Raw genomic sequence first — 24,404 nt, 5'->3', positions numbered from 1 at the left:
ATCCATTATCAGATCAGCTCGATGGTAACATAATATTGCATTGTTTACATATGTATGTGAAAAGCAAGCCTTTAATTTCTAACAATCATTCAATATATCTTTGTGCCTCCAATTTCTAGAGGTTTTTAATATGATTAAATAACGTGACGACGACGGACCTCGATCGAAAACCGGCGGTTAAAATAGCTTCAGGCAAGCTTGAAACTTTTGGCTGACACAAACTCAAATTAATTTGTCATGTTGCCCATTCTAACTTAATTTACTAATTACTATTACGCACTTTGACAGGTGTGGCCAAAAGTTCATTATCATTTACAAGCTCGCCAACTTACAATTTTATCTAAATTGAGCAAAAATAGACTTTACCGTCATTGTGTGTAAAACATTGCGGTTTCCAGAAAAAGTTGATGATATTTTATCAGGAGGGGCTTATTAATGAATACGCTAAATACAAACAATTTTAATTAACAAATAACCTAGTTACTTAATTGCCGTATATGTAAACGAGGTGCTTTGGGGTTCTGTTATTCGATAGCTATTGTGCGTATTTTTATTAAAAAAAAATGCTCTTTATTATCATTTGTCATGTTGTGAAGTTTTGTACCTTGAAAAATAGGTATATTAGTCAGTAATTGCTCTAATATTTAATTTGATTTTGCATTTCAAGCTTATTTGTCAAGCGCGAGTCATTAATTATTGAGTTTATCTACCGTGAGGCTTAGGGCTTAGTCAATCTGTGTAATAATGTCCTATAATATTTATTTAATAATCAAGTGTCTAACTACGAAATTTAAGGTAGCAAAATGAAAATTGTAGCAGCAGCAACGCGGCAGGGGAACATGGTCGCAGTGTGCCGAAAGCGCCCGAGTGGCAACCGAATACGAGCTATAGTTTTGCCACTAAACCGAGCGGGCAGTGGCGTAGCTAGAGGGTATGGCGCCCGGGGCAGGCACCAAATTGGCGCCCCCCCCCCCCCACACAAACGAAATGATAATAAATACGACTGACTAAAGTTTCCCTGCTGTGCCTTTGGCAAGGCGGAGAGGTAGTCTTTTGCCCATTTTGGCGCCCCCCCTTGGACGGCGCCCGGGGCACGTGCCCCCTCCAACCCCCCCCTAGTTACGCCACTGCGAGCGGGTAATGGGAGTGATGCGTTTAGTAAACGCATCACTCCCATTACCCGCTGGCTCCCATTGCCTCCCGCTCCCCTATACGTCAGACAGTAGGTACCGACAGTAAAACAGAGAACTTCAACCCCCGGTTCAATTTTTTGTACATATTCCACAATTTATACCAGAATTCGACGTTAAGCCGTAAACGGATGATAGACCAAGTCATAACAGTCATCATAAAAATACAAAAAAAAATCCAACTCATGTTCTTTAAAAATTATGGTCACTTTAAAAATTCACTAAAAAATCCACACCCTGTAATTATTCAAGATTACACAATAATAAAAAAATTAGAATAAATTATGGAATTTGTAGTAACAAGAGTTAAAGAACCATTACAGGGTGTGGATTTTTTAGTGAATTTTTAAAGTGACCATAATTTTTAAAAAACTAGTTGGATTTTTTTTTGTATTTTTATGATAACTGTTATGACTTGGTCTATCATCCGTTTACGGCTTGACGTCGATTTCTGGGACACCCTGTATTCTGAACTTCCATTTACCTATAAAGATTCCAAATTTAACACCTAAACAACTTTACTGCGTCCAGACGCAGACCCAGACCCAGACCCAGGTCTCAGGAGGTTATTATTCATGGTACAAAATAATATGGTTCAGAATTTGAGAAATTACTTTCTATCATTTTCGGATTTACCTCAAACAAACGTACTCGTAATTCTACCGTAAAAAAATGCCTCAATTCCGAATGTCTCATATCATCTAACAATACACCCCAAAGCAATTAAGTCTAAAATCTCTTTAGATGTGTTTATCAAATTCGCGTATCGTGGGAACGAGAGATCGCCACTTAAATTTATTGGGATACTGATGACTCGACAATTCCTCGACCAGAAGTGACCAGAGTATTTTGAGCTGTGTAATAGAGTAGCCCAAATCATTCAAGCTTTCTGTAAGTACGTTCAGGAGGCAAACGAGAAGACGAATTGCCTGATAGTAAGCAATTCCCGTCGCCTGTGGACACCTGCAACATCAACACCAGCAGGGGCCCATTTCTCGAACGAAATTAGTCTAATATTATTAGTGTATTTAGGGGCTCATTTCTCGAACGGTATTAGATTAATATTATTAGACCATGAACTGTCAAGTTGTATGGGTTACCATGGCAACGCACTAATAATATTAGACTAATACCGTTCGAGAAATGGGCCCCTGTATTGTCATGGCAACCCATACGATTTGACAGTTAGTGGACTAATAATATTAGTCTAATATCGTTCGAGAAATGGGCCCAGGCGTATATGGGTAGTGTTGTCCACATGATAAAATAACCCTCACTTTTATTCACACACCTATTTATTCACAAGCGTGATTTTGGTTTCTTTTGTCAAGTTATCTCTTCACTTGTGCAGGGGCCCATTTCTCAAACGATATTAGTCTAATATTATCAGTGTGTTGTCATAGCAACCCATACGATTTGACAGTTCCTTGACTAATATTATTAGTCTAATATCATTAGAGAAATGGGCCCTTGATCATCTTGAGCAGGGGCCCATTTCTCAAACGATATTAGTCTAATATTATCAGTGTGTTGTCATGGCAACCCATACGATTTGACAGTTCCTTGACTAATATTATTAGTCTAATACCATTAGAGAAATGGGCCCTTGATCAGCTTGAGCAGGGGCCCATTTCTCGAACGATATTAGTTTAATATTATTAGTGTGTTACCATAGCAACCCATACGATTTGACAGTTCCTTGACTAATATTATTAGTCTAATATCATTAGAGAAATGGGCCCTTGATCATCTTGAGCAGTAGATACAAGTAGCTAATTTAGTATTCCCTACTGGGGCCCATTTCTCGAACGATATTAATCTAATATTATTAGTGTGTTGTCATGGCAACCCATACGATTTGACAGTTCATGGACTAATAATATTAGTCTAATACCATTAGAGAAATGGGCCCTTGATCATCTTGAGCAGGGGCCCATTTCTCGAACGATATTAGTTTAATATTATTAGTGTGTTGTCATGGCAACCCATACGATTTGACAGTTCGTGGAGTAATAATATTAGTCTAATATCGTTCGAGAAATGGGCCCCAGTATATACAAGTAGCTAATCTAGTATTCCCTACTGTTAACAAACTGTATTCTTGTAAGATTAATACTTGTAAAGGTTCTCAGCACACTGGACGTCAATAATGAGTAGTTATCCTCTCCGAGTGACCAGGTAATTCGCTTTAATGGTCAAACCTAATAATTATCGAATTAAGCCTTGCGACTTTACAGCCTTTTTGGTTTTCTAATTTAATGTGTGGGAATGAGGTGTGTTTACGTTAGATGTGTTAGATAAGACACCTTTAATTTGGTGGCGGCTTTCTGTCATGAGAAGATTTGTATAATTTCAGTGGCAATTTTTTTTTGTTTAGTTGATTGTTTTTTTCTTATACTAAGGAAAATTTAATCACTAGCCATACTCTGCGTATAGGGTCATACTGAACAACTTTTATTATGAGGCCAATGATAAAATCGCGAAAAAACATTTGGCTGTGCCATAGAAATCGGCATCACATCAAATGATTAAGTACGAGTATGTTTTTAGGGTTCCGTACCCAAAGGGTAAAACGGGACCCTATTACTAAGACTTCGCTGTCCGTCCGTCCGTCCGTCCGTCTGTCACCAGGCTGTATCTCACGAACCGTGATAGCTAGACAGTTGAAATTTTCACAGATGATGTATTTCTGTTGCCGCTATAACAACAAATACTAAAAACAGAATAAAATAAAGATTTAAGTGGGGCTCCCGTACAGCAAACGTGATTTTTGACCAAAGTTAAGCAATGTCGGGAGTGGTCAGTACTTGGATGGGTGACCGTTTTTTTTTTCCTTTTTTTTGTTTTTTTTGCATTATAGTACGGAACCCTTCGTGCGCGAGTCCGACTCGCACTTGCCCGGTTTTTGTTGTTACACGTGTTAGTACTTACGAGTAAGTGCTTCTAGTTTAGTAACCGCCTTATTCATAAACGCGCTATAAACCTCAAATAGCTAATAATCGTTTGTCCTTATCTGTCATTCTGGCTTATGTATTTGTAAGAAAGGGATAAAACATAATTTAACTAAATCAGGCCCGTACAATTTTATGAATTAGGGGGTAAATATTTGCAATTAAAAAAAAATTACCGCGTTTGCTGTTACCCCAATGATGTTTGCATATTTAATTCTTATTATTAAACAGAAACATTTATTGCATTTAGTAATACTAAGCGCTGGTGGCCTAGCGGTGAGAGCGTGCGACTTGCAATCTGGAGGTCGCGGGTTCAAACCCCGGCCGTACCAATGAGTTTTTCGGAACTTAAGTACGAAATATCATTTGATATTTACCAGTCACTTTTCGGTGAAGGAAAACATCGTGAGGAAACCGGACTAATCCCAATAAGGCCTAGTTTACCCTCTGGGTTGGAAGGTCAGATGGCAGGCGCTTTCGTAAAAATTAGTGCCTACGTTAAATCATGGGATTAGTTGTCAAGCGGACCCCAGGCTCTCATGAGCCGTGGCGAAATGCCGGGATGACGCGAGGAAGAAGAGTAATACTCATACTAATAAGTATACTCATTAATGCCATAAAGTCGTGTGTGGCTTACTCAAGCATTTATGAAACTAGCAATAAAGATACTTTAATTAATACAAAAACTATACGTTTGTAAGACTGATTCAATTAATAACTCACCTAATGGCTTATTAATTGAGAGCTTTCTCAATCCAACGTCAATTTAATGTAATTAACTTTCATCAATTAAAACATCATCTAATTGTTGAAACTGATGCAAAACTCATCTCATCATGTCTTTCATTAAAAGTAACCTACTAAATTCAGGAAGCAAATTCGACATGTTTTAATAACAGATCGTAACATAGCACAGTCAAAGAATTTAATTTGCGTACCATTTCGTACCTTTAATCCTGAAATGCCAAATTTTGCTAGGTAATATAAATAAATCTTTCAAAAATCAATGTAAAATAGCACCCGATACTATTTTATTTTCTTTTACAAAAAAACTTGTTAGATTGGCCAGGTTATCAAGGGATCCAGCTTTATAGTCAGGAGGGTGACATGGTCAAAATCTAGTAATTTTTATCGCATAATCCAATTCTAGTAATTTTTTGTCGCATTTTATACAGGGTGTCCCAGAATTCAACGTCAAGCCGTAAACGGATGATAGACCAAGTCATAACAGTTATCATAAAAATCAAAAAAAAAATCCAACTCATGTTTTTTAAAAATTATGGTCACTTTAAAAATTCACTGAAAAATCCACACCCTGTAATTATTCAAGATTACACAATAATAAAAAAATTTGAATAAATTATGGAATTTGTAGTAACAAGAGTTAAAGAACCATTACAGGGTGTGGATTTTTTTGTGAATTTTTAAAGTGACCATAATTTTTAAAAAACATGAGTTCGATTATTTTTTTGTATTTTTATGATAACTGTTATGACTTGGTCTATTATCCGTTTACGGCTTGACGTCGAATTCTGGGACACCCTGTATATGGTCAAATTCTAGGCCTAGCCCAGGGCCCCCGGGGGTCATGAACCGCATGACCTCTCCCCTGAATCCGCCTATCCAGGCCGGATGGCCTACCGCGAAATTCGAAATTCGCAAGTGATAGAGAATCAGATAACGAAATTTTCGCGGTAGGCCCTAAAGTAACTAATCCATTCAATTTTCTTTTCTAAAACACTGCCAATTTAAGAATGTTACCAACTAAAGTACCAGTAAAGCTGTTGTGGTGTTTATAATTTGGTCGGGTGCGGCGGCTGGATCTGGGGGCATACCGCGAACCACGTTCGACGTGTTGCCTCTCTGTTGCACTTGTAAATTCGTACGTAAGTGTGACAAGGAGGCAAGACGTCGAACGTGGTTCGCGGTAGCCCCTCTGAGGCAGTTGATTTATGAACAATACGTCAGTGACGTAAGCTTCTTTAGCCGGTTAGATTTATCGATAGGGAGGAGACGTGGTCGATGTGTTGGTGTCGATGTCGATGAGATATAGGTAACTGATATGAGAAGTTTTTAATTTTGTATTCTTGGTTTTTGAAAACGTATCTTGGACATATCTACATATACATAGGTATCGTAATCATTATCTGAACACACACTGGTTATATGTGCCTTATTGAGTCATAGGTCATAGTTTCAGTACCTACATTTTTTTTAAAGACTAAGACTAAGCATATTTGTGATATAATTACTTTAGACAGTAGAGCGCCACTTGCACTATCCCACTAACCCGGAGTTAACCTGTTAAACCGATAATCCAGTGTCAAATTGCACGGGTAACCATGGTAACTCCCAGGTTTAACCGGTTAACCCCCGGGTTATTGAATGGTACAAGTGACCCTAATAAGTTTATTGTTCGGAAGTTAAGTTAAGAACATTGAAATGAAATGAAAACAATTTATTTGACACAACAATCTTAAGATTAACAGATATTAAATACCTAAGACATGGTTTTATAACTTGTTGTCTCAAAGAGGATACCACTCAGCATGTGTCGGAGCACATAGTGCAACGACGCTGATTTTCAGTGGTTCCTTAAACTTAAAACTTGTAATCCTCAAATTTAGAAATAAAAACATTTAGAACAATAAAAAACACAATGCAGAGCAAGTAGTCTTAAAAATAATATCCAGTATAAAATAAAATTTGAATTTATTAAAAAAAAATAGATCTTTCACCCAAAGCTATTAAAACCTTTTTGTTTTTCCCTGCGAATAACTGCACAATACCAATGTTCAAATACTTTTCTTAGTTACTTATCTAATCTCAATTTTCCAATGTTTGCAGAGTAGGTATTAAGTAATAACGCCGACTTTATTGTTACAAGTTACTTACATAAATTATTCTGCCCATAATCTTAAAAACATCGATAAAGCAACATCACGCCTCACCACTATCCGCGGATACAATCTTGAATCAACCAGCACTTACGAATTACCACTACAAACATATCTGCTTTCTCATTCACGCACCCCCAAATCCATATCTCTCTCTCCTTTCACCACGTGTATCATTGCATTTAGAGGGTTTACTATAGAATGATCAACTAGGAAATTCTCCTGCGTACGAATTTGAACTCTAAAGCTGTATTCATATGGTTACAATTGGTGTGTCAGGAAGGTTGTAAAGTGAGTTTTGGAAAGTTATCTTTCAGTACGTGGTGGATAGTCGGCGCCTTTGAAGTGGTGAAGCCCCGCCCCTGTAACGCCCCCCGCTCTCCGCGGGGTCATTCGTCACGTGTAATGACAATTATGACAAAGCCCTTAATTAGGAGGAAACGGAATGTCGGATAAGTTCCGATTGTACGGAAGTTAGATTGGGGCTATTAGAAAAAATGTGGAGGATTAAAGAGTTAATTTAAGATTAAACCAAATATTGGTGTAGTAGGTAGGTACTTAAGTACCTATCTATTTATAACTTTAGGCTATACTTCGTTTTTTTTAGCATTAGAAATTAGGTAAACAATCTTGATGTGTCTTTTAATTGAAAAACACATTTTAAAAATATGTTACGGCAAATATGTAACAATTACGAATCTAATACGATCATTTATATTCTTCTGCTTTCATAAGTAATAGTTATTGATTTTTAAAAAGCGTTTTTCAATTAAAAGACATGCCAAGATCGCTTACCTTCTTTCAAGTTCTTTCTAATGGTAAAAAAAACGAACTATAGGCTGGGATGAGATTGTTTATGAGAACGTTTATAGTCCGATAAGAAATTGTAGAAAATTATTGAGGGCGCTACTTCCTACGTAACTGTCACATTTTAGACTGAAAAAATAAAATAAAATGCTTAAACATGGCAACAATTTAGTATGGAATTTATTTAGTTCCATTTAATTTATTTCCTACTATTTTATATGGCAGCACATATAAGTACCTCATTGCGTGGGTAATATTAAAATAAACTTTATTCTAATCCTAATATAATTTTAATTGTGTGCCCCAGCCCCTGTAATCCTGAAAGAAAGCGATCGCCGTAGCACATGGACGCTTGCGCTTTTATACTTTCAAAAAAAGGAAGGAACTGAAGAGATAAGTGCAGCTTCCGTTTTTTTATTAAGGATCTTTTTCGATTAAACGAATATGTCGCCCCCAGTGCAACTTCCCTTGCCACTAAAACAGTAGGTAAATAAGTAATAAAAAGTATAAGTATACTCGAAAGCATGGCATATGGAACAGTTTAGGATGTAGGTATTCCCAATATTGTTAAATTAAAGAAATATCAACCAGCAATCTTAAGAATTCTTATAAGTGATAATTTTATTATTATATTTTTTTTTATTAAGTATAATATTATTTAAATATAGTTATTTTTATCTGAGATAAATTTTATTTATTTATTTAAACTTTTTTGCACAAAACAGATAGGTACAGTCACCTGCAATAATATGTTCCTCTTCGAAGACCGCAAAAATATGTAACACGCTCTTATGGCTCTATAAATAGGATCGTGTCAGATATTTTTGCTGCCTTTGTTGTGTATGATATTATTGCAGGTGACTGTACATATATGAAATTACTCTGACTTTATCATGAAAATCCGTTATATTTCAAGCCCCCAAAAATTGTTAGACGTGATGTAAAAAAATATTTATTTGAAAGTCCATATTGTGAGATGGTCAAAAATAATGGATGCAAAGCAAATATATATAGGTTGTGATGTATAAAGCAGAAAAATTAATTCTCAAATAAAATGCTAAATGGAGTCTTATACAATTAAAAAACAGTTCTGTACTGGGGAAAAAATGAAGTTTTAGTAATAATTATGGACGTTTCACTATTTCTGTAAAGTTTATTTATTTCTACAAACAGCTCAATAATCCCAAATATGATTTCAACAAACAGATAATAGAAATTGCAAGAACTAATAGACATTGCAAAAGTCAATTTGTTCCTATTAGTTAACTCTCCTTGTCCCCGGATTAAGTTTATTTTTGTAATTCTAAGTGTATTTTTGTTGTACTTTTCTCTCAGTGTACACAGACAAACGGTTAAGCTTCAATTAAGTACTACATATTTATGATTCTGCAGCCTTTCGCAATTCTGCATTACATCCACATTCAACAAACCAAACATTAGGTCCGACTAGGGCCGCATGAAACTGAAACATGCCATCTACATACCAACACTTAATTGACCATCGCTCTTATACCAATGTGTTAAAGTTCAAGATTCGTCAGTTAATACAACGATGGTACCACCGGCGCGGTTCTTACGTAATTACAGAGCTGCATCAAAGGCGCCGCCGCCGGCCGCGGCGCCTTTGTACTCTACTAAACGAGGCATTCCGCCCACCAAAATTTATACCATAGACATTTGTGTTAAGGTTCGTTTTCGTTTTTGAGCGCGCGCTTTTCTTAACACCTTAGTAAGTAAAGGGTCGTATCAGTTAGGGATTTTGCCACGGATATGTCAAAAGAGGTTTTATTGGTGGCTAAATGAGGGACCTCACGGGGTGAATTAGGTCACGTTGCGAGCTCTTTAGGTGGGATTAAGGAATGTTGAGTTGTGGCTACTTGTACCTATGGTTGGATGTTATGAAATTTGGAAAAGAAAACTGATGAAAAATTTTGAGCGGTGTAGGAAGTTGAAACTGTGAAACCCTTCTCCAGACTGCTGAAAAAGGGTGTGGGTACCGTAAAGCATCAATAGCAAGCAATTCAACTATAGTCCTGTGCCACAGATTATACATATAATAGTTTCCAGTACTACAACTATGGTGTACATTGTTCAATAAGTACCTATTTAATTATGCAAGTATTATTATAATACCAATCATTTTAGGTTTTCTTTGAGATTTTTCTATTTACGTAGGTAAATATTTGGCCCAAGAACTGCGTCATTAAAATTATAGTCTGCACACCTAAATACAAATCGATTTTTAGCTCTTATGACATTAAAAATGAACATTTCCGAGACTTAACCTAGGACTCTCACAACATTAGACCGAAATGTATTAAGTTTACATTCAAAAGGTATATTATATTTATTTTGGTAATATACAACTTAACTACTACACTACACCGTCTTGTTTCTCGAAATTACAAAACTACAAAACCTATAAATAACAACACCTAATTACAAACTACAAATTACATAACATAAAAAAAACACACACACACAAGTCAAAAACAAAACAGTCACCGTCAGTCAAATATCCCACCCCGCGTCATCCCTGGCGCAAAGGTGCCCAAAACGCTTGTCGCATTACCGCGCTGAACATTCAAAAACACTTAGTATGGTTAATAGCTTTGAACTGAAATCTTCATAGATATTGGCCCGTCTCTCAAGTGTAACTGTGTCTCCTGCCTTTCTTGTGTTTATTTTTTATGTACAATAAAGCATACATACACACTTTCGAGGCTTCAAAAGCTTCCATTGTGTCCAATTTTCCATAATACGATGGCTCAATCCAACGATATTTGTTTAAAAAAGCGCCGCACACGACGGCCATTACGCGTGCGCATTAACGTGCTCTTAACAGGAAAACGCGATGTTAAGCGTAAGGCCTCTTAATATAATGAGTTCCGTACTACTTATCATTATTTTGACATGAAAAATTTAGCGTAATTTAGGTCGAATCGCTCACGTTTCGAAACTTTACGAGGATCGTCAAAACTTTAAAGCTCGGCGAAAATTACGCGTATAAAATAAATATTATATACAAATAATTACTTATTTCAATATATGTATACCTTACGGAGGGTTTTCTATTAAAAAAAAATCGATTGTTATGAAAAATTGAACGGTCTAGTAGTTGACGAAAAATTATTTGCACCGATTCGACATACAACTTGTTCGAGAGATCGATGTTTCGTCAACCACAATAATTATTGCTCTAGGATAGTCTAATATAATGTATAGATGGTCAAAGCAAATCTTGTCAACAGAAAAAGGGGCGAAATTCAAATTTCCAATGAGACGACATCCCTTCGCGCCTACATTTTTCAAATTTAGCGCCTTTTTCTACTGACAAGATCTGTTTGATCAACTATAACTCTGAATTACTGTTATTAACTCAAAAGTCCCTAAAATGGGAATTTCAGAAAGATGTCTAATTTAAAAAGAGGAAAAGTGACCTCTGAATTATTTTCAGTACCTAAATTAATTAACACTTTTGCTTAATTTTGTCAACATTAGAAATGGCAAACTTTTTTTAAACACAACTAACAGAAGTGGGTAAAAATACAATAAACTAGAGTGAGACAAGGAAAAGTCTGCAACGATTTTGATAGCACACTCAGTGCAAGTGTTATTTAAATAAATAAATAAATATTATAGGACAATTTTACACAGATCAGAACTCTGTAAAATTGTAAGTCTGTGTGAAATTGTCCTATAATATTTATTTATTTAAACTTCTATGAAATTATGACGTACTTATAAATAACACTTGCACTGCGTATGCTGTCAAAATCGTTGCAGACTTATCTTGGTCTAACTCTAAATTAAACACTTATTGTTCCTAAATAAATATATACCTACCCTACGCATAGAATATAATCTTGTCTGAATTTACCTATGTATAGGTATGTACTTACAGCTAGGCAAAAAGGAGTAGAAATTAAAAAGTGGCAACCTGTAGTAGGTATCGTCCCTTTCAAATCAATTTATACATATAACAGAACGGGACGACACTACAGTGTTGCCACTTTTTAATTTCTACTCCTTTTTGCCAGGTTGTAATAGTATGTGTGCATAAATACAGGGTGTCCCAGAATTCGACGTCAAGCCGTAAACGGATGATAGACCAAGTCATGGATGGTGGATTTTTTAGTGAATTTTTAAAGTGACCACAATTTTTAAAGAACATGAGTTGGATTTTTTTTTTGTATTTTTATGATAACTGTTATGACTTGGTCTATCATCCGTTTACGGCTTGACGTCGAATTCTGGGACACCCTGTATAGGCAGAGCAATTAGCTAAAACTGTTATCGTTATCAGCATATCATTTGTGGAATTTTACGGTAATGTCGGCAATTACATAAAATAACGTTAAAAAACTTAATTGTCGTGAAATAATTAAATTAGAGAAAGTAAACCCCTCTAAGACTCAAGAATACGTAATACGCAGATACTACAATAAAAATAAACAGTTTTTGTATTTGGGTGTTACATGTATAATCTTTACAACATAGTGTACGTATAAAATTGAGCAATCTGGTATCAAAAAATATATTAACCTCTTGAGAACCAGAAGTAATTGTTTTGTTTTTGAACTGGAAACCCTTATTTACACAATTAAAGTTCAAAATAGATTTTGGCATAGGTATGGTATGTACAAAAAATTGTACGCAGGGACTTAAGAGGTTAAGTTTATTAAAAAAAACTTAGGGACCTTTTTTCGAAGTGTAGAATTTTCTTAGCGTTAGACAGATAACTTGCTAGAAAACCTCTCTCTTTCTTGATCTTAAATTATTGTACCTATTACCTCTTTGGGTTTCTTGATCCTAAATTATATCTCTCTGGGTTTTTCATCTTAAAACGGAACTCCAAAAAAGCTATTTTACAGCTTTATTCCTTAGCTCCTTTCTTTCGCATCGCATGTGTAATAAGACGAGCATCCGTCTTATGAAAGCGCCTTCCAAGAAAATATCATCGATGGCGGAAAAGGAAAAAGATATACTTTCATTTTATTTTACTTCCGTGCCACAGCAGTTTCTACGAGTTCCGTAAAAAATTACAAGTTTGTAGGTGGTAAGGATGTAGGTGGGTTATAATGCATTCTTATTGTACCTATTTATTGTAGGTATACACGTCCAAGACGGTAGGCGGTAGACCTATCTGATGCGGCTTCCGTCAGAGTGTGAACGTGTCATACAATAAGCGATTATTAATACGAAAGTGGAAGACCCGCGCGAAATCGCCTTTTCATACAAACGTTTCCTCATTTTCCTTTTTCATTTTCATAAAAACGTAGTCCTCATTTTGCTCTCTGGATATAAGTATGATTATTGAGAATGTTTTTAACGTATTTTGTTGTATATCAACCACAGCTATGCCCCTTAAGTTTGATATTTTCGAATTTTTAATTATTATAAGAGTGAAGCATTTAAAAATTTGTACGAAATCTATTTGTCGCTCCTAGTTAGTACAATAATTATTAATAAATCTAAAAAAATCAAAATTAAGCTATGATTCATTATACAATACAATATAATACAATACAAATAATCTTTATAGCACACCTCATTACAGAAAACAAAACAAATAATACAGGAAGAAGTAGAGAGAGAGGATTATAATATGTATATAAAATTATTTAAAAATATTTTCCATAATGTCAACATCCAGAGAGGAAAATAATTTCTTAGCCTTACGCCCTTTCTCAAGAGATATTCGGATATTCAAACCAAATAGTTAAGAATAATATTTTATATTTCTGAATAAGTACCTACCTAAGCCGTAAGACTTAATTGGCATTAAATTAAAGAAACTTAAGCATCTTTCACAACAAAGTAAAAAATTACAAACTTTTCCTATTACAGGTAAAGCGTGAGCTCTAAATCTGAATCCATCCAAAAGCCCGCCCTAAGCGCACTCATACGGGCTCCATCAAAGATGATAGAGCGCCCATAAGCGGCGAATTACTATCCAATCCTGCGAGTGAAATAACAGATCATTGTTTGGCCTTCATTACCCGGCCACCCAGCTCGTCTGCCCTCTCTCTCGCACACGCGGTGGCCCGTAACAAGACCTAACAAGGAGAGGGCAAATGGCCACATATGATGGCCATTTTTTACGATATTACCCCGTGTTTATAATAAATCGGCGGACGTAATCGATGGGACAGAATTAAAGTTGCATTAATTCGGACGCGCTTATATCATGCGAGTGGTGATTTATTTCGTGGCGGTGCTGGCTGCTTCTGTTGATTTTGTATTTAATAGCGAAATGAAATTATCGAATAAGTATGTTTAAAAAGAAAATATTCTTTTGGGAAAAGGAATGTCGGTTTTACCTACTTACTGAAGTCGGTGGGACTTAGAATATACATGTACTCTTAGTACTTAGTACCTAAAATATCCATCAGTTTACTAAAAGCAATGTCATGCTCTGCAAGCACACTTTTGACCTTTGCGAAATCAAAAACAAGAACTCTAGGCTCTAGCCTAGAGGATAAGATAGGTATAAAAGATTAGCATGAAATACAAACATAGGTACCTACTAGTTTTTCCAATAAATTTTCATGCCAGTGAAACTAAGATTGAGGTGGAATACTTATCACAATTTTGCACAATACGACAATCATGGATGTAAATTTTAGACTTGTGCGGCAAACTTGGTTCGCACGTTTTTGCCTGATCTTTCACGACCCTATTCTTCTGTCTATGCCTGTCTAGTCCCGACCATAGCCTCATCAATCATTGGAGTGTCAAATATGTTGTCGAAGTGTATAGAGAGCCTTTTGTTTAAAGGTGAATGTTGGTAACTTCCTTCCTAGTAAAATTCTTTCTTTGTGATCGGTGCAATTACAATTTTCATATTAGGTTCTCACTTATTATGTTACAGAAAATCATCTTGAATTTTTATCCAGTTACCAAGTGATTTAAAACATAATTACGTTTAAACTTAATTTTAAATGGAATTATTGAGGCCTATAAATAAACCTACGTTATTCGCGAATATATATTATGATTTATGTTATAGTAAAGTAAAACTTAAAGTGAAATCTTTCCTGAAACATTTCCCTAAAGCTTGTAATATGCGTAGAATTATAACTTCAAGCACCCTATCACCAGCGCCCTAAATTTCAGCAATAAACCAGCAGAGCTACAAACGGCAGCTCTCTAATTACAAAACTTAATTAAATTACGGCAAAAACTTAAACAAACATAGATTACGTTACGAGTATAGGAGCGAGCGAGGCGGGCGGCGGCGGGCGGGGCCTCGCGCGGCGAACCCACGTACTTAGGCCGCGATGTGAGGTCCCGATTGTAATTTATTAAGGCCCCACAAATACAGACTTTCGAAACACATTCAAGCCATATGAAATATTGTAAAGACGCCCCGTTTTTTCAATGGATAACGGTGTAAACTAATGCTAATTAAGCTATCGAGCATTGACGAGATTTTGGTAACACGTTTTTCCTTTCACCGATTACTTTAATAATTCTGAATTATTACAGTTTTATTGCGAGCTCGTGAAGAGTACACATTTGTTTAAGTTTTGTGAAAGCGTAGAATTGGATGCGTAATTAGGGTTGCCATACGTCACGATTTGTCCGGACATGTCAGGATTTTTGACCCTTTGTCCGGATTGCGGCCGGACTTGGCAAGTGTCAGGATTTTTAGGAATGACCTCATAAAAAATGTTTACACGATATATTTATTACAAAAGTTTACACAGTTTTAATTAGAGCGCAGCTAGCCGCCGGGGCGTCGTTCAAGCTACGCCAAATCTGTTACAAGAAATGTCAGGATTTTTAGGGTGATGTCAAGATTTTTATCAGGACATTTAATTCTTCCACATGGTAACCCTATGCGTAATGTCGGTTCATGGGTGACGGTGGGTCGTGTCGCCGGGAGTAATCTGCGCGTCACGATGCTATTTGCTTGGCTGATTTCTCCCATAAACCTTTCTCGCAGTATAAAAGTAAATGTAATTAGATTACATACATTTTCCGGAACTGTTTGTTTTCAGCAGGATCTATTGATTTAAAGGTAAGGTATCTACACCTACTTTAGTAAATAGATACCTACCGTTCAATTTATCAAAAGATTCATAAGAACATAATTATGCGTACGAATGAAAGTAGTTTATTAAGTACCTATCTGCCTCATTATCCAGGGAGGAAACAAGGGTTTAGGTATAGGTACTTACGCTTAGGTAGGTACTACATGGAGAAATACCTAGGTGTGAAACATCCTCGCTCTGAAATGTTTTTTATACCTAGGTATTAGTGCTTGGTTCTAGGTTAGGGTTGCCATAAGTGTAGGGGCTCAGACCGGGACATTTAACGAAAACCGGCCAAGTGCGAGTCGGACTCGCCTTCCAAGGGTTCCGTACATTACACAATTTTCAACAATGTATATTTTGATGTGAAACGTGAGTGAAATGTTTAAAAAAGACCCGTAAGGGACGATCAAAAACTAAGTAATAAGTCCGACGCACGCTTGACTGCATATTTTTAATAGGTTTTTCTGTCATCTATAGGTAAGGAACTATTTAGTATTTTTTTTTAATTTTAGTAGTTTCGGAGATAAACAGGGGAAGTGGTAATTTTTTGTCTATTTACTTAAATTACTTCTAAACTATTAATTTTAAAATTATTAATAAAATATATTTGAGATTCCCACAGCTCTATCACTTGATATATAACACCATATAGTTTGCAAAACTTTGTTTATTAAGTGACTCATTTACCCCCCAATAAGTGCCCCCTATGTTTAAAATTCATTTTATTTACGTTACATGTCCGTCTTCGGGTTATAGATTGACATAATATATGTGTACCAAATTTCAACTTGACCGTCACAAATAATGTAGGTACCCAAATGAAAACGCGAGCGAAGCGAGCGCGAAATTTTTTCGAGATAATAGTAGGTAGATTTTTAGGATTTCGTACTTCAAAAGGAAAAAAACGGAGCCCATACAGGATCACTTTGTTGACCGTCCGGCCGTCTGTCTGTCTCAATGCCCCCTACTAAATAACTATGATTTATAAACCGGGACAATTTGCTTATGGGCCGGGACACCGGGACATCATGCTTCAAACCAGGACATGTCCCGACGTACCGGGACGTATGGCAACCCTATTCTAGGTGCGCTTTTGTGGAATGAAAACTAGGATCATGAGCTTGATAGAGTTAGATCAGAAAAATTCTGCAGAGATTTTGGTAGCCCACGCAGTGCAAGTGTTATTTTAAGTTAAACTTCTATGAAATTATGACTTAGGTATTTATAACACTTGCACTGCGTGTGCTGTCTAAATCACTGCATTTTTTTGATATGTAAAAGCACTTGAGACTTTCAGTGCCTTTCATAATAATTATGAATGTATAATGGCAGCATATATAATTATATGTAACGACACAATCCACACACTAACGCCTCTGTGTCGTAAGTGGTGGTGAATGGGCCAATAGGCAAGATGTGTATAAGCAGTTATAATATTCTAAGTATTTATCAGTTTCAAATTACACTCCCACTCTGTTTCTCTAATTTTAGTTCACGGAATTAGCTCTTATGGTTATTGAGGCCTTCCATGATTTATAATCATGTAATCGGAATTGGTTAAACGCACTTTGGTTACGAAAGAAGACGAGCGAATCATGATACTGTACCGATTCTAAAGGGCAAGGGGGTTTGCCTCAATTCTTTTAATTAAAGTATGATAGAGTCACCAAGAAAAGTCTGCTAAGATTTTGAAAGTGTACGCAGTAGGTACAAGAGTTATTTATAAAGTCATATTTCATAGAAGTTTGATGTTTAGAATAACAGTTGCATTGCGTGTGCTATCTAATCGTTTCATACTCTTCTTGGTCTAACTCTAGACAACGATAGTGTAATGTTAATAAAAAATATTAGCGTTTTGAATCTGAGATAATTTTAGTTTGACATTAGTAATAAATATCCCTGTGTAATGTTAATAACCGGGCAAGTGCGAGTCGGACTCGCGCACGAAGGGTTCCGTACCATAATGCAAAAAAAAACAAAAAAAAAAGCAAAAGAAAAACGGTCACCCATCCAAGTACTGACCCCTCCCGACGTTGCTTAACTTTGGTCAAAAATCACGTTTGTTGTATGGGAGCCCCATTTAAATCATTATTTTATTCTGTTTTTAGTATTTGTTGTTATAGCGGCAACAGAAATACATCATCTGTGATAATTTCAACTGTCTAGCTATCACGGTTCGTGAGATACAGCCTGGTGACAGACGGACGGACGGACAGCGAAGTCTTAGTAATAGGGTCCCGTTTTACCCTTTGGGTACAGAACCCTAAAAACATACTTTTTTACTCGCATAAGCTTTCTACTGCTACTTCACCGGTAACCATTAGTCACCGAGCCAATACCTACTGACGAGCAGTTAGAGCTGAATATCTAGCAATAGCTATCCCTGTAGGCTTTTGTTCATGAACAATGATGAAAATGATAAGTCAAAAATTATAACAAAACAGTACATACATCTCTCTGTTCCTTGATATTAGATTTAATTTTCCATTGCTAACGTTGTCCTAGCGTTTTAGCACAAATTAAGATATTGCAACTAAATACGACATCTAGCGCTGTCTAGTCAAACTAATTTAGTTCTGCTATTCGCCACTAGATGGCGCCAAAAAAAGGATGTCACTAGCGCCATCTAGTAGTAAATAGCCGAACTTTCTATTTTTACCACTGGCAATATCTTGCAAGCTGTTTAAGTCATATTAAAAAATGCTGATAATAGTTTGATCTTCCGAATCGAAATGTCTAACGCTGATGTGTCAATGTCATGTCATTACCACTGACGTTGAGTAAGTTTAGTAAATAAACATAATAACTTTTATCATTCCTATGAATAATTGATAATATAACCTTGTACTTGTTCTTTTAATCATGAACAATCAATTAATTAAAAGAACAATCGCCACTAACAACGAAACTTGTCCAGAATTCCTGTACCACAATCCGCTCCTCGACAAAAATGTTACGGACGCGCTCTCCAAGAGTTTTATCAAGATTCTCAAGATATCTAATCAGAATTCGACCTCAAACAATAATGTAAGACTGTCAGTATTAGAAAATATTCGGAAAATCTGCAAAACAGAACCAGAGGGACACTCCCAAGTAGACGATAATTATACTGAGATTTTAACTGAATTTTGTAAAAGCGACATCAGTGAACGCGCAAATGATACGCAGGAATCAGTGGATAAAATGTTGGATGCATTCCTCGTAAGAAAGCTTACACATATGGACGTGAACTCCAGTTTTCAATCAACTGTAAACCCTGAAGTTATTCAAGCTTTGATAAACTTGAATGAAAATGGCGTATACATGGAAACATTAGCCAAAGATATTATCCACTGGAATGTAGAAAGCGAGAGATATTCCAATGTCTTGAAAGAATTGTGGGACCATAATAGTGGTTCAAGTTTTTTAACCAATGATATTTCCATTAAAATGAAACCCCAAATAGAGATGCTGGTTCTTAATATTTGCAATAATTTATTTGAAACAAGAAATCAGGACATGCAGGATGTTTTGAAGACTAACAAAGATTCAACAGAACTTTTAAGAAACTGTTTAAAATCTACTCAATGCTTTCAAATGTGTAGTGGGATCCTAAACTTTTTATTTATAATGACCAACTTTGATCCCGAACTGCAAAAGTTCATCCCGGAGTTTGCTAAATATGTAAAGTTGAATAGTTCATTTGATACATGTGCTTTATATCCATTTCATCTTAGTTCCTTAGTTATATTACTTGACTTTGAATTGGACGAACTACCAGAATCTCTGAAGGACAATTATATTCAACCAACTCTAATACAGCTGCATAAACTTCATAAGAATAGTGAAAATGATTTAATTTTATTATTATCTCATTTTCCACAGTGGTTTGATATCTATTTTTATAAGAAAAACTTGTAATTTTTAGCCAAATAGAATTAAAACAAGACTGGAAATCTGAGTGGGTGTAAGTTGTACCCACAACTAAGTATGTGGGTTTTATTTTTATAAATAAACAATACTTTTACTTCTTTTGAGTTTTTAATCATAACTATTCCTAGTTACACTTAAAAACTGCCTAAAATTTAGAATGAAGAAAAACAAAAAGCAAACAAAATCAAAAACATGAAAAAAATAAATGTTCAGTAAACAATTAGGTGCACTAGCACATACCTACTGAAGCCGTTAAACATGCATTTTTAGGGTGGTATTCCACCTATCCAAATTTTTGGTCCAATTTGAATTGCGTCTTACATTTTACTTTGATGAGAGAGTAAGACGCACTGACATTGGAGCCACCCATACATAGACGACTTATGCAAGTACCCTTACACCTTCAAGCCATTTATCCTGTGTGGGCTGCTAGATAGCTCTTTTTATTTAAACCTAAGCTGACCAATTTTGCTAACAATCCCTCTTGGTCGAAAGATAGTTCCTGGCTTTCACAATCAGCGAAATCATCTTTCATGACAGTTTTAACCGTGTTATGCTTCCCGCTATGGATGTGTTTATCCAATGTGTCCCAAAATGCAAACATTAGATTGCAAATTGCACAGTGGTACAGATTAGGACGAACCTGTAAAAAATTTAGGATTTTTTTATTATTTTCATCATGGTATTAAAATACAATGGAGATAAACATGTCCCAATAATTATTATTACCTCTCTAATAAATTCATCCTCAATTGTAGTTATAACTTCAGCATTATAAAAGTTTTTTCTGTGTGATTCCGAGAGACAATGTTCTTCATATTCCTTTTGCTTATAAATATTGTCACATGCATAACATCTGAATTTCTCACATTGAGGATCATGGATCTCAGAGACAAGTGCTAAAGAAGGCACATCAGCAGCAAACTGGTTGTTGATCCACAAGGAATGCACATCTTTAGCAAATCCAATTGTCTCTATCAAGTCCTTCACATTTATTGTCTTATACACAGGCTTGACATGCAGTTTGCCATTCTTTAAATCTAAATGTGCCATATGAACATATCCTTTCATATGTTCAGTAAACTTTTTCATATGAGCAGACATATATGTGCCACAAAGTAAACAGTATCCTTTATCTCCTGGAAATACCAGTTTGATAAAATTCTCCCTCCCAAATTTGGCTAGTTCAGCCCTTAATTTACCATGATCATAGATTTCTTTCTTAGATCTCTTAATTCTGAGAGACTTAAAGACCTTATCCATGTCCACTGAAGCTTGTTTAATTTTATCTTTATCTGTTATATTATGAGTTTTCTTATGCTCTATCATGAATTTAAAGTTTATATTCACGTAGGCAGTACAAATCTTGCATGTGGCCACTCTGTTTTCCAGATCAATATCAAAATAGTCTTTCTGAGTGTTAAAAAGTTTAACGGCCACATCCAGTTTCTTTTCCTGATAACTTTTGGCATTGTTCGCATTATGTGCCTTTATCTTCTCTATGTGAAGTTTGTCTTTCCAATGGTCACTTTTAGACTGTATTTGAAATGTTATCTTACATAGGAAGCAGTAACCATACTTGTCTTTAAACTAAAAAACATAAACAATAATCAGCATTCACCTTCATTCTCGCCCAGCTGTATGTTATGGCAGTTATGGGACTTTATTATGGAGAAAGAAGCATAACTAAAAATAAGAGCAGGGTAGCAACAAATGTGGTAAACCCCTTAATGTATGAAATAAGTGATACTAATACAATTAAAAACTTACCTCCCTATAAAATAAGCCTTCCTCATTCTGAATAATCTTACTTTGAATCATAGTTATCATGTGGTCCGACAATGAAATATGTTTCATAAAATTATCCACATCAGCATCACAGAATATGCATTTAGAATCAATTATCCCATACCACTCTTTATTAGGAATCTTCATTACATTTTTGTCCTTCCCTATATGTGTTAAGCCAGATTCTCTTTTGCAGAGTGAGGGTCGAAGTTCTATTTCGGGTTTATCTTTACGCTTTTGATGATTTTCATCCTGTATGTGGTTTGGTATTTCCGAAATTGTAGTAAAAATCTGGTTGCAATGCTCACAGAAATACTTATCATCGATCTGTTGATAATATGAGAAATTAAAGTTAATTTTGTACTGCTTAAACTGATCTCGTTAGAAAAAATCATAAGTACATATAATAATACATAATAGTTACCTTAAAAATGCGATCTCTCTTAAACTTCGACATAGGGCTCAGGTCTTTGATACTTTTCCGGTGTTTCTCCCATCTTAAATGCTTCTCCAAATCGTCTACTGTTAGAAACGACTCCTTGCACAGCAGACAATGGTGGTTCAAGTCCCCGACCAATATAAAGTTCTTGGAATATTTGTTCATTTTACCAATTAGGAAACTTCCACGTATAAATCGTATTACTATAATAAAATACAAGAACTATCTATCGTGGGTAGAAGATAGAAAACATTACAAACTTGAAGGCAGTTTTGAGTTTTCGATTATCGGTGATTCGATCGATTCCATAGTTCGAACTTTTTGGCGGGACTTGAAGGCAGTTAGCTGAAGGTTGCCACATGAAAATTTCTACATTTATCCATGATTTATCCTCTAAAATGTACCTTAGTCTTTTGTAAATGAAACACTAGTAAGACTTTTTATGAATATGTGGAACTCAGTGGATATGGATTGGAGAATATTTTTCGCTTTTATCCAGTAATAGCAGTATATGTTTATGTCACGACAGTGACAGGCTATAACATTTTTTATGTTTGGCAACCTTGGCAACCTACACCATAGATATAAGAATATAAACAGATACCTTCCAAGCGAGCTGTCAGTGGGACCACTTTTTGTTTAGTGTACGATTAACAAAGCGACCCACTTTGCTGTAGCCATGTCGATAAAGTCATATCGATAAACTATCGACATTTCTTGCAATTTTAATTTTACTTCAAAGGTTTAACTATACCTAAAATGAACAAAAACGCTTTTTTTCTTTTTGTGGTTATCAGATCACAATTTTATAGTCACGCCCCAGAAGAGAACGTTCAGGGCCCAGTTTTATAAAGTTACAAGTTACAGGTTACAAGAGTACAGGCTACAGGCACCTGTAATGCACTGTAAACGGCTACAGGTGTTTTATAAATACACATAAATAATTACAGTTGTAAAGAACCACGGTCAATCTCGATTACATGTGAAATCTACAGGTGTGAAGGACATCACTATTTTAAAAAAAACGTGTGTCATAGATACTCGGTTCTCTACTAAATTATGTGTTTTTGTTTGCTGTAAAATATTAATTACTGGAAAAATGGCCAGAAATGAAGGAAAAATCGAGTGGTTGAGAGCGGCGTTCCATGCAAGGGTATACTTTTTGGGCCGTTTTCAGATTCAGATTAAGTTAGATTTAATGAAATATTTACGTAATAAGTAAATAACATGTAAATAAGTAGGTACTCTTTCACATTCTTACATTAAAATGTATCGTTTCGGTAGCGGCTCAAAGATAAATACGGTGTGTATCGAAAATTATGAATAGTACACTTTACCATAATGTGAATGCACTATACTTATATAAAGAGACGAATGCTAATAAATCAACGACAAATATCGGCAATAATCCCTTTCCATTTCCTAGTAGATAAAATAAAACGAATCGTCAATAAAATCAATATCAAACATATTGTCACTTTATTTCCTATTTACTATATATTTCAGATACACATGGAAAAGTATGCATGCCCTGGCACAATCGTTGGCGTTGGTGCTTAACAATAAAGAGTAAAGTTTAAAATCTCTCAGAAAACGAGTCTACAAGTAACTGCTGTTGTGCTGTTACAGGACTCAAGACGTATGTAAGTTTTTGTTACAAGTGTACCAATCTACACTTGTAATTTACATTTTTTTTATAAAACGCCTGTTCGATTATGAGTTTAAAACTATAAAACTCCCGTATTTTCGTCTATGGTTGAGCTACAGGCACTTGTACCTGTAACCTGTAAAATTGTAACACAGTACTTTTATAAAACGCAAATTGTAAAAAACGGAGCAAGTGTTGCCAGTAAACGCCTGTAAACTTGTAACTTGTAACTTTATAAAACTGGGCCCAGATATTTAATTAAAATACATAAATACCTACTAAAATAGGTGGTCCGCAATAATTGAATTATTTTATTACATTATAATATATTCATTATCCATTAGAATTTCAATTATGTTTATGTTTACCGAAGATATTGAAGCTTCAATTAATCTCTATTTCGTTCCGCTGTGTAGCATTTATCGATATATAACATGATTAAAATCGACTTTTCACATCCCTAAAAGAGCACACATATACGTTTTTACGCACACATGCACAACCTGGGTCGCCTGAAAAGGGGACACTTGGATTTGAAGTCCATCTTGTCAACAGTATGGTTGTCCTTTTTTGACAAACGGCATTTTTAAAAGAGCAAGGAGAGAGAAATGATACTAGTTGCTGCGCCGTGAAAGAGAACAGACAGAGTAGGGGGCTTGACCTACACGTAACGTTCCATTTTGATGATTTGATGCAATTGTTAAATATCGCTCACGTAACAATATTATAA

General features: G+C 35.5%; 1 protein-coding gene across 1 annotated transcript; it reads right to left on the bottom strand.

Moving 5' to 3' along the window:
- Nucleotides 1–20,006: 20,006 nt before the first annotated feature.
- On the bottom strand, nucleotides 20,007–22,364 carry LOC134675030 (uncharacterized). The gene is made up of 4 exons (XM_063533177.1): nucleotides 22,012–22,364; nucleotides 21,570–21,914; nucleotides 20,529–21,389; nucleotides 20,007–20,442 (listed from the first exon to the last, which is right to left on the bottom strand). The coding sequence occupies exons 1-4, from the start codon at nucleotides 22,189–22,191 to the stop codon at nucleotides 20,212–20,214; spliced, it is 1,617 nt and encodes a 538-aa protein (XP_063389247.1). The 5' UTR covers nucleotides 22,192–22,364; the 3' UTR covers nucleotides 20,007–20,211.
- Between the last annotated feature and the right edge of the window lie 2,040 nt (nucleotides 22,365–24,404).

The sequence above is a fragment of the Cydia fagiglandana genome, chromosome 21 (genome assembly GCF_963556715.1).
Source record: "Cydia fagiglandana chromosome 21, ilCydFagi1.1, whole genome shotgun sequence".
NCBI lineage: Eukaryota > Metazoa > Arthropoda > Insecta > Lepidoptera > Tortricidae > Cydia > Cydia fagiglandana.
The sequence above is the reverse complement of the archived record's forward strand: the minus strand, read 5'-3'. Positions and strand labels throughout refer to the sequence as shown.

What these genes read in the sequence shown, in the direction of transcription:
- LOC134675030 (XM_063533177.1), bottom strand. Translation starts at nt 22,191, where the DNA reads ATGAACAAATATTCCAAGAACTTTATATTGGTCGGGGACTTGAACCAC. An exon ending in AGAGAGATCGCATTTTTAAG is followed by an intron (nt 21,915 to 22,011) that starts GTAACTATTATG and finishes TATTATCAACAG; the next exon opens with ATCGATGATAAGTATTTCTG. An exon ending in AAGGCTTATTTTATAGGGAG is followed by an intron (nt 21,390 to 21,569) that starts GTAAGTTTTTAA and finishes TATGTTTTTTAG; the next exon opens with TTTAAAGACAAGTATGGTTA.